Consider the following 12,081-nt stretch of genomic DNA (forward strand, 5'->3'; position numbering starts at 1 on the left):
GAATTTTAACCTGAACACAACGGCTGTAATTCAGGAACAGTGGCAGGTTTTTAAAATGTTAACTACTTGTTATGAGTTGTGTCACAAAATCTCTCCTGGGCTTGGACTGGATTTTTACATTTTACTGTTGATTTTCTTTCGGTGTTTTAAATCACTGACGTGCTAAACAAACTATGCCTCCATTTCAGATGTGCAACAGGACGTTCTCATTAGGACAGTCTGGAAAATGTCAAGCCTAACATGTCCAGGTTTTGAGCCAGAAAAGCATTCCCACATTATGATGACATCACCACCATAGACTTTAATTGATGTTGACACGGAACGCAATGCGTGCTTAACCTTTTCAACTATCTTGCTTTCCAACTTTCATGCTTGTCTGTAATAAAGCCTTTTCCAAAACTAGCAGTGGTTTTCGCATTTTTAATCGCTCATAAAATCAAAGTATCTTTAAGGTAAGCCTGTACTTTGATGCTGGGTTTCCCAGCCATGCATGACTCCAACAGTAAAACTTGCATTTTTGTCTATGTTTGTGCCGTTCAGGATCACTGTACACTGTATCTTTTACGCATCTTCTTGTGCTGAAATATTTAAACTGCCAAGGCATTAAAGCATGTGAATGTCTGAACAAGTTGCAGGGGTGACATCACGTCACATGGTTTGTGCTCTTAAACGTACAGAGTTCGGTACCCAACCCTACAGGAGAAACATTGACAGATCCCTGAGAAGATTTGGTTCTTATTTTTAATGTTACTTGAGTATATAGCGGTTCTTACTGTGGTTTGATGTAGGTCAAGAACCTTACAATGGCTTTGTTATACTTACAACACTGACACACGTCAGCAAAATGTTGTTACTGGTCTTTTTAATAATCCTCATAGTGCATTTGTCCTCATGTGCTAATAACCAAACTGTTGAGATTCATCCTCGCAGGTTAACATAACCAAGAAAGATCACATCTACCCTTAATTATATTTTCACACATTGCTAGTTTGTGATAGACTGGATTGAATAATAAATAAATAAGTAAAAACAGTTGCTTTAATTGGTAATTCAAGTTCATTTTTAAGATTTTTTTTGGTCTAGAAAAAGACTTAAATTTGAACTCTACTACTCCGTTGCTTTCTTGTTCTGTCACCTCAACTCGCCCACTCTCATTAAAATCAAACACATTAAATTACTTTTTGCTGAAAATAGTCATCTCAACTGAGCATATTAATATTCACATATAGTAGCACAAATCTAAAGTACCCTAAGTCTTAAAAGTAAGAAATTAACTTGGCATTTATAGCAAATCCTGCTATAATAGTAATAGATACTGATGAAATATGGGATTTCAGATTTAATTGACTATAATGTGGTATACTTGACCTCTTACTAAGCTTATTAAATTGCATAGCATACAGTAAATGCTTTTGTTGAGCTACACTTATTTGAAGGTCTTATGCTGCGTACACATCAAACGCAAAGCATTGCGTTCCTCGCTCTAGATAACCCATGTCATGCAAATTTTTCACTTGAGTTGAATATTTTTAACTTGCGCAAAGACGCGTTTGAGGCGAATAGCTTGTGGCAATCACGCTGCCCTAATTCATGTCATTCGCATTGCACCGCGCAAGTTTGTGTCTATTTGCGTCTTTGCATTAACTTCGTATGTAATTTACTCGCACAAATCGTTACATTCGCATTTGGTGTGTACACTCCATAATGCTGCATACACACCAAACGCAAAGCATCCTGTTCTTCCCTATAGATTACTCACGAGATTTAACTTTGTGTCATGCAAACTTTTCGCTTGAGTTGAATATTTTCAACTTGCGCGAAGACACGCTTGAGGCGAATAGCTTGTGGCAATCACGCTGCCCTAATTCATGTCATTCGCATTGCACCGCGCAAGTTTGTGTCTATTTGCGTCTTTGCATTGACTTCTTATGTAATTTACTCGCACAAATCGTTACATTCGCATTTGGTGTGTACACCCCGTAATGCTGCATACACACCAAACGCGAAGCATCGTGTTCTTCCCTATAGATTACTCACGAGATTTAACTTTGTGTCATGCAAACTTTTCGCTTGAGTTGAATATTTTTCTCAACTTGCGTGAATACACGTTTGAGGCAAATAGCTCATATTTTCGCGGCAATCACGATGCCCAATTCACGTCATTCGTATTGCACCGCGCAAGTTCGTGTCTATTTGCGTCTTTGCATTGACTTCGTATGTAATCTACTTGCGCAGATCATTGAATTTGCGCTTGGTGTATACACCCCATAATGCTGCGTACACCAAATGCAAAGCATCATGTTCTTCGCTATAGATTACTCTCAAAATTTTACTTTGTGTCATGCAAATTTTTTGCCTAAGTTGAATATTTTAACTTTCGCGAAGATGCGTTTGAGGTGAATAGCCCGTGTTTTCGCGTCAATCGCGTTGCCCAATTTGTGTCATTCGCATTGCCCCGCCCAATTCGCTTCATTCGCATCACCCTGTGTGAGTTCATATCTTGTTGCACCTTGACTTTGTATGTAATCTACTTACGCTAATCATTAAATTCGCATTTGGTGTGTACGCCCCATAAGAATACAAAGTTAGCATTAATTACTGTACACAATGAAAAGTTAATTAGCAATTAAAAGTTTATGTAAGTACTTAAAGGTAAATGTATATTAGGGCATAGAGCGTTACAAAATAGTTTCCATTTGATCGTAAAGATCTTTCCAACGGTCTCATTTTCAAAACAGTGCTAAAGATTTAATGACTGATGTTTTGCAGTTTTATTTTGGTTACTGGACAGTTATGCCTGCCCCATTAGCTTCTCTGGGCTATCTGAGTAGCGTTTTATGTTTGACACATCTGTCATACTTGTTTAAATACGCGCCTCGTAAACCAGGGCTCATCCGCCGTTCACTCTCTCATATTCCAAAGCATTTCCTCATTACATTTTATGGGGAAAGGACATAATTTTCAACCATAACTTTCTCCAAATGGTTATGGTAATGCTGCCATTAAACATACTGTTGAATATGAAAAACAAGACAAGCCTAGATTTTGCCTGGCACAGGCAACCCTCCAGATGGCACAGTTGGTGTTTTCTGTTTTAATGATGAGGTGACCCAGCACTAATGGGCAGTGCCAACTTATTGTTCAGTGTATTGTTGTCTTCCTGGTTGTACATAGGCTTTTGCATTATAATGCTATAGAGAAATGTTTACTATTCAGATGTTTCAGTTACTTCGTCTTTGTGGGCCCTCCAGGCAAATAGTCTGGGGAATGATGAAGAATATTGGTGCATATTTCATCTAAACTAATTACAGGACACAAATGCTGTTTAAAATCCATTCAAGTGTGGTATGAATAAAGCTGTCACATCATTATAATAAGGCATATGGGCGTTGAGAGGACTGAACAGGCGTAAAAGAGGGTGGAGAGGGTGATAGTGTAATTGGGTCAACAATGTGGCCCTATGAGAACAGTCCATCATAATTGAAAAAATTGCTTCCGAGCATAGCCTGGTTGATCTAATAGTTTAAACTGGAGTCAAGAGAAAGATGAGATATGTCAATATAGCAGCACAGTTTTGTGTAGTTTCTTGCTTAATTAAACAGTGAAAACTGAAGGTAGCAACAAAAAACCCAAAAGATTGTTCATTCAACTCACTATTTGTGACAACACACACCCCACAAGCTTCCATGATGATAATCTGCTATTAAATTATATTCTTTTAGGTAAACAGTATTATTAAAATACAAACTAAATCAGTTCAAGAGAGTCACATTTTTATACTCACGTGCACTTGGCCAGCACTAATGTTACTGAAAAAGTACACTGTTTTTACCTCCACACTGATGCTCACTACAGAGTGTGCACTGCGCTGTGCGCACGAGCCTTTGAAGCGCTGCAATCACGACAGTCGAAGTTACTGACGCTTCCGGTTTCAGCCTGGACCTGGCGCGCGCTCTCACCTGCTACTACGAACATATTACAAGCTCTTTGATGTCTTTCAACTCGTAACTTCTTTTCAAATCGGCGTTGGGGATGATTACAAAGTGAAGACGTCGTTCATTGACTTTCTGAAGGTTTTATTTTTAATGTTTTACCTCAGAGAGGACGGATACTCGCACCTGTGGTAGTTGACCGATGACACCTGTTGTCATTTTAGCGGAAGGGTTTCAGGAGAAACTGCGATAGAAATACACCAAGAGGACGTTAAAGTTTTTGAATGACGGAGTAAAAATGAAAGTGACGGTAAAGTTTGGGTCAACGGGAGTCGTCGTCCCGTGTAGGGACGGCTGGATTGTGCGGGATCTGATCGATCAAGCCACGCAAAGATATAAGAAGATAGTTGAACAGGTAACGTGTTTACATTTGTTTTCTACAGTTTGATAGCGAACATACGAGTTAATGAGGAAGAATATAAACTGTTAAGTTGGATTATACTTTATGATTTGTTTGAAATGTTGTTAGGTTACTTTTCATTTGAATTATTTTTAAGAAATCGCACCTGTGGCGAAGGCGTACTATAACAAAGGCTTGGCTTATGAATATTAAGTAGGCAACGCTTGACGTTTGGTGGAACGGTTCAATGGCTCGTAAATATTTATGAATCTATTTTGACGTTGCGTGCTATCCAACCAATCGCAAAAGCTTATGAATATTAATAGAAAATCCTTCGCCATATTAAGATTAGTAAACGGGTGTGCCCTCAGGGCTCGAGCTGTCAGTGGTAGTAGTACATCTATAAAGTGACATTCCACAAATATCTGAGATAATATATTATCTCTCTCTAGACATTTCTGTCTCAAAAGTGCAAATATGATATATAAGTAAGAGCTGTGTAACAGACTAAAGTGTATTCTGTAAGAGTATTTATTGTGTTTGGATATCTTGTGCATATTACACATACGTTTGTATCTGATCATGTATTAGAGCCATAACTGTTCAAAGTAATTGAAATCAAGTAAATTTAGGCATTTGAGAGATAAGGGTGCCATGCTGATTTTTTTACATGGTTAAACTAAGTAAAACTTTTTAAAAATATTTTCTGCCCATACAAAACATGCTTGCTTTTATCATCTCAGTGGTTCCTAATTCTGGATGCAGGATCCTATATGCTTTGAGGCCAAATAAAGATGCATAAAATGTTTTTATATAAAAATCTAAAGTATTTTAATAATCAAATGCTTACAATGCCAATATAAGGTATTTGAAATATTATCTTATATAAAATAAATAATTATTTCACTTTTGCTCGCTCCATCTCATTGTGCGTGTCAACATAACAGCAAAATCAATGTAGAGGGTTGGGGGGCTGAGATTGTTGTAAATGTACGTAGATGGGTGGCCCAAGTAAACAAGTTTGGGAACCACTGTTATGTTAATGTTATTCATTTTCTGTTCATTTGTCCAATGATTCTATAATTTTTAGGGATGTAACGATACATCATACGATTGTGCTTGCTATGCTTTTCAATAAATTATGGTAAAATGCGGCTACATCCAAAAGCCAGAGGGCGCTCTCGTGCGGAAACTCAATATGCGCTGCAAAAGAACAACCATTACACGGGCAGCTCGAGGGGCAACCTTCCGATCTCTCTGATGAAGCCAATACAGAAGTGACTTAAACTGCAATTCATCGACTGGCCACAAGAAACTGGTTTCAATATGGAGTCAATTCTAGGGCTGGGATGATTAATCGTGCAAATGCGCGTTTTCTCAATGAAAGAAATTTAATGAATTACGGTGAAATGCTGCCACATCCAAAAGCTAGGGGGCGCTCTTCTGCAGAAACTCCAATTGTGCCACAGAAGTAGCAGCATTAGAAACGCTATTCCAGGAAATGTCTAAGGGATATTTATATCGCTGTTCTTCAGATTGTTTCAGGTATTTTCATGATGATAAAGAATATTTTGAATGATTTTGTTTAATGAGTGTTGCTTTTTTAAATGCACGTTATAAACGACTCCAACTCATAATGATTTTAAATTGATAAGGACTTACTACTGACCAAACGCCATAGTACACGCATGAACTGTGTATGAAACACAGAATCGGAGCCTTGTGATTCAGAATCGATTTTAGACAGGTCTTTTTAATGGGACACGCGATTAATCGTCACAGCCCTAGTCAATTCCCATAGACCACCATGTTAAAAATGCCCAATTTTACAGTAGAAAATAATGTTTACAGCCTGGTACAAAAAGTGTTTTTGGTCTGTATAGCTAATTTTGCCCTTCATGACAACCGGGTGAATAATTTTTTAACTCATCCGTTTAAATTATATTAAGCCTTAAACTTCTGCATAATAAGGGCGTGGCCACTTGAGTGAGGGGTGAACAGCCACTGCAGTCACTAGCATTGAGCTAGGCAACCAGCCACCTCACCTTCACCCACGTCTCGTCTCTTTACCCATTTTCGGTTTTCTGCGAGTGATTTGCAGTGACGCGCGGCCAAGATGGCGACGGCAGGCAACGCCTACTAGGGATGGGTTCTTTTTGAACATTTTCATCTCATTTTAACAAAACCATGATAATATTAATAACCGTGATAACTTTGGTCACTATAATCATGATATGAAATTTTCATACGTTCCATCCCTAAAGCCTACTTTAAGCTTCAAAAATGATCTTCACAAAACAGTAACAGTCTATGGGGCAGCTCCAGGAAATGTAAAAGTATATACAATGTACAAAACAACTCAAATTCACAGTGATTTTAGATCGATAAGGACTTACTAATGATCAAATAGCCATAGGGTATGAAAGAGCAGTGTATAATATCACCTTAGTGATTCCGAACCGATATAGCACAGGTATTATAGTGTGTATCTCACTATATTGTTACAACCCTAATAATTTGATCAACCATGAGGGGATATTTGTTATAAACGCACAAGTAATTTAAGTCCTTCGTGTGTACAACCAGTTTTCCTACTTAATGCAGCAATGCTTGGTCACCGTTAACCTTTTATTTCTATCCTCCTGCGCCATCCCTAAATGCCAGCTGGAATAAAGCAAGACTTATGTGATGAATACAGTCACGTCATTAATTGCTCCCTATCTCTAAATGCAGGTGGCAGGCTGTGTTTGATTAGTTTGGCCTGAGCTCTTGGGCTGCGATGACAGCATGTGTGGGATGTTTTAGTGCGCTTCGCTGATGGACGTTATCTGCAGAGATTGGCTCGTGTGATGGGATGGGCCGGTGCCAGGCATGTGGGGTGGATAATGGCGCTTTATCTGTTCTGTCAACCCACCTTTCAGGTCTTGAGCATCGCTGATGTATTGAGCCCTTCGTTTATGATAGTGCTGCCTCTGTGCAGATGTGCTTTTGGCTTAGATCTCATGTGTAGGGGGCTTGTATGGTCACAGCTTAATAGGACTTTTATTCCCTTTTTTAGATGGGGAACACGTTTTGATGTTTACATTTATGCATCTGGTGGATATGCATCAGTCTTTTGTGTGCAGTATGGATTTTATATGAAGTGGATTTTATATGAAGTATACAAACATAACCTGGGATTGAAACCCATGATAGTTGTTTTGAAACCACTCTTTTGTTAGTAATACCATTCTCTACCAACTGTGCTTCAGTTACTGATTACAGATATGGTAATGGATAAGTGGAGGTTTACACTTTCTCTTAGTTTATCTCAGGTCGGAAGAACACTTGGCAGTGTTGCCAAAATCATTGGCTTTTGCGTGCTTTGTAATCAGTTGCGATGGGCTTAGTTTATCTGTATTCAAGTGCTGTGGGGATTTGAGAGCTACAGTGGAGCACAAAGATATCTTTTGTTCAATTTTAGAAAACTTGGGACCAGAATTACTAACAGCGTGTGCCAGCGCAAACCATCTTTTGGCATTAAACATACATTGATTTGCAGTAAAAAATCAGTGGACATCAAGGACATATTTTTGCGACCGACCTTATTACATATGCATTTGTAGGATTTTCAGTACTCTTTAGGAGAATATTTAAATGATTCACGCAACTTCATTTACTATGGTTTGCGCTTGTCAATTTACTGTATTTTTTGTGACATTATTTAACAACCCATAGCATGTCTGGTGCTGAAAGATATACTGGTTCAAGCCAAATTAAAAAGAGGTGTTTGCTCCTCTTCGCCATGTTCCAGTCAAATAAAACTGTTGCCATGCCAACTTGCTACTGTACTCAAAAGCTTGCAATGCTTGTCCCATGTGCGGGGTCTTCTGATTGGTCCACTGTCAGGAACTGAAATTGGCAAGATGCCATGTGTTGACATTAGATACACAATGAAAACTTAGTATAGTGGAATGAAAAATACATTTGGGTCCTACAAAATCCTAAAAACTGTGAAATTATAATTTGCGTGCCTCTTGGTAGATTACGTTGTTTGTTATGGAAATAAGACGTTGCGCATGTGTTCTTTAATGTTTGTAGTGTTTGCCTTACACCAAACTGCCCTGTTTAGTAAATCTGGCTCTTGGAATTAATCAATTGAGTCGTACAGACATCTTTGACAGGCTCTTGTCATTCTGTGTTTTCGCTGTATTTGTAAAAACAAGATTACTTAGAATCAGAATAAAAGAAAACCTATGGCTTCAGAGAAATGAGGGTGGTTAAATGATGACAGATTTGTAATTCTGAGTAGTTTTCTAATCCTTCATTAGAATAAAATTTTCCCTATGACACGGCTGAAATTACAGACTGAGGTGTGTTAAACTACACCTTGGGTTTATTTCAACACCTCTTTCACTCAGCACTCATTTGTTCTTCAGTGTCACACTAATTCTGACAGTAGTTAAGTGTTTTGAGGATTAATTCAAGAAGATTCATTCCCAGAGTGCTTTGCTAAATAATTTCCTCATTGAATTGGAACGCCCTTCCATTACTTATAGATTCTTTGCTCAGGTTTATTCCAAATAAAATGTCATCCAAAGGAGTTTTTCCCAACAGAAACCAGGACTTTTAATACATTAAAATAAGTCATGATCAATTTTAAGATTTTGGTAATTTGTAGTTTTTCAAGAATGCATGATTGCATTGAAAAAAATAGTGATATCTTATGCTGCGTTCACACCAGCCGTGGTAGAGGCGTCAAGCGCGAGTGATTTCAATGTTAAATCAATGTAAAGATTAATTGATGCGTGTCTGGAGGTCTTGCGGCACGAATTAAGCGTTTAGCACGGCGTGGTAGATGCGAATTAAGCGTTGCTGCGGGAAACACGCAAGTTCAAAATCAGAATTTTGGCGTTAACCAATCAGGATATTGCTCTAGTAGTGATGTGAATCCAGTAAGCGAGCGGAGTCACAGAAGCCCCTCCCATGACGCGAATTTCCGCATTAATGTCTCGATGACTAGAATTTCACACGCGGCTTTCACGCACGGATTAAGCGAGTACACTTACAGATTAACATTTTATATATTAAGCTATTTCAGGGCTCACAAAAGAAAAAAAATTATATGTAGAATATAGTGTTGGGCGATATGCCCCATTTTGAGATCGTCCTATCGTCAGCCAGTGAGATCGGCGATACACGATAGTATCGGGGGGCGGGGCAGTAGTTTACTAATTTTTTTATTTGTAAATTTTTTACTCATTTTAAGTCACTTGATTGGTGGACAAAAAAGAACAAGAGCAACACCGTCATGACCACAACCTTCTTAAAACTGATGCCATTAATGCATGCGCATCATTAAAACCCTAAGCATGATTAGTTAATAACTGTAAAAACATGCATATTTTAAACAAAAAGTAAAGCTTGCCTCAGCTCGCATGAAACGCATTAACCTGAACAAATACATAAGGATTACTACTTGAGTTTATGTTTAGACTTCGGACAGATGCGAGAGCGCGTGCACGTGAGACAGGGAGAAGCGCAGCTGGTCATGACGCGGGTGCTAGAAGGAGTCCAAGACGCGCGCGTGCAGGTACGTGCAAAAAGGAATTCTTTCTTTACAAGCTCTCCGCGTAAAGTGAAGCCCACAAACACTCATGGGAGGAAAAGCATGCAATGTGGATGTTAATGGAAAACTATGATGATAATAATAACCATTCGCCATGAAAGCCTGCCATTGGCGATATGTCTGAAGATCGTCGATACACGATACTATCATCTATCGGCACAACCCTAGTAGAATATTGATAAATTGATGCAAGCAAACTGTTCTTGCCCATTTCCACACTTGAAACTAATCACCATTTAAAAGTGATGTACTGGATCACAAGACTCACAGTTTGGATGATATAATGTTTTTCCAGTCACAGATTGGATTATTTTTCTATTCAGAAAAATAGAGCCTACTGTCGCTTTAAGAGCGAGTTCTGTACGGAGCCACATAGACCCTTATGTCACAAATCCGATTGATTATGTTCACTTAAAGACATTCATAAAGAATACAAGAATACATGCCGAGACTGTCAGCAAGTTCACAATTCTCTTTACTGCGCATATCATGCCACCGCGGTGGTGAACTGCGACCCATGGTGGTTAAGTGCGGCTCGGGGTGGTGTCCACGGCACAAACTAAGAAAAATGCGAAATTTGCGAAAAAGTATCAATCTGCACTACCAGCACACAATCAGAACGCGTTTTCAGTGGGACTGGAAACATCACCAACCCCAATAAGGTAGGGCTGTTCCGAATACCATTTTTTGAGCTTCGAAGCTCTAGTAGAAATCAAATCGAATATTCGAAGCTTCTGCGAGAACAGCATTAGTGAAACAAAACACAAGAGCATTACTTTTAATAAGGTAGCCTAACATTTTTCTAACAAACAAACATTCCCGTATCAGAAATTAACAGCACAGTAATTACTGACATCGTAAAGGGTACGCCATTTAAATAAAACAACGAAAATAAATGAACGAGGTTCAACAAACTGTAATAAAACGGTAACATGCTTTCAAAATCAAGTTTATTTATAACACTTACACACCATCCGATATGTTTTTTCATCAGTAGAACAATCAAGAAGATATTTTGCAGAATCCCCAGTGCTCCGTCATGCAAGTCAACCGATCTGCCACTTTGAGAGCTAAAGCATATATATCCAATACAAAAGTAATCCCCCATAACTCCGTGTGACATACTGACGTCTTGTGAAGCAAATCAATCAGTTTTTGCAAGAAACTGAACGTTATTTACAACAATATTAGCTTGAATGCCAAAGCAGGAAGCGTGCTTTATGTTCGAGGTGCTCTTCTACTGGTGGCACTGGTGGCTGTTGGATATGGATGTCGGTCTCTTTGCGCCACCTATAGAGTGGAAGCGTGAAGCGCACTTCCTCCTTGGCAAAAACTCTGCATTAACGCTAAAAAAAAAATATATATATATATATATTCGAATCTCAAAAACCCATGGAACGAATATTCGAATATTCTGGTCCAGCCCTACAATAACGTTCCTCGCTTGAACACTGTGTTGTTTCACGGATAGTAGTGCTACAATAAACACGCTCACAATCGCAGATCCAGTGGGTGCCCCGGGGTTCGGCTCGAGCACTCTCTTCCTTCTTTTCAAAGCACGTGAGCTCTCCAGAGCGTCTGCCGTTGCGAAGTAACCTACGCATTGTTTGACGTTGTGATGAGCACCCACCGGCGGAAAAAGGAACTGCCGCCTATAAACACCCACATTTGTTAAGAAACGTGTATCTGATCTTAGTTTACATTTTTATATTTCAAAATATATTTTACGCCTATATGCATCAATGCACACATGCACCCCCCCACACAAACACACACACATCTTCTATAACCACCGCACCACAGTCACAGCCCTACATGCAGTCTAAATCACGTTTAAGTTTGCGGCGAACATTTCACTTGTTAAGTGAGAATAGTAATGACTGACAAGACGACGTTGGAGGAAATTTTGCGCAACAGGTCCAGAGCATCAATGACAAATCAGTACTGCATGCTCCTTGTACATTTCGAGCGATTGTGAATGGAAAGGGAAAGTGAACGGGAGCGCGCATTTAAACCCAATTTTAATATCCAATGCCCGAATTACATACAATATAATTACCTAACCAAATCTGAGAAAATGCAAAAACATGAAAATATATTTTTCCTCCCTAAGATAGCCTAACTGGTAGGGCGGAGATGCA

General features: G+C 38.9%; 1 protein-coding gene across 2 annotated transcripts in view; it reads left to right on the plus strand.

Annotated features, from left to right (window-relative positions):
- The first annotated feature begins 3,903 nt into the window (after nucleotides 1-3,903).
- The window catches only part of pard3ba (par-3 family cell polarity regulator beta a), a 190,150-nt gene continuing 181,972 nt past the window's right edge, over nucleotides 3,904-12,081 (plus strand). For both annotated transcript variants that reach the window (XM_073866239.1, XM_073866240.1), the window contains exon 1: nucleotides 3,904-4,347. In XM_073866239.1, the coding sequence (XP_073722340.1) occupies nucleotides 4,231-4,347 (117 nt within the window). In that variant the 5' untranslated portion in view covers nucleotides 3,904-4,230. The remainder of the gene's footprint in view (nucleotides 4,348-12,081) is intronic.

Source organism: Misgurnus anguillicaudatus, chromosome 3, assembly GCF_027580225.2.
Source record: "Misgurnus anguillicaudatus chromosome 3, ASM2758022v2, whole genome shotgun sequence".
Classification (NCBI taxonomy): Eukaryota; Metazoa; Chordata; class Actinopteri; order Cypriniformes; family Cobitidae; genus Misgurnus; species Misgurnus anguillicaudatus.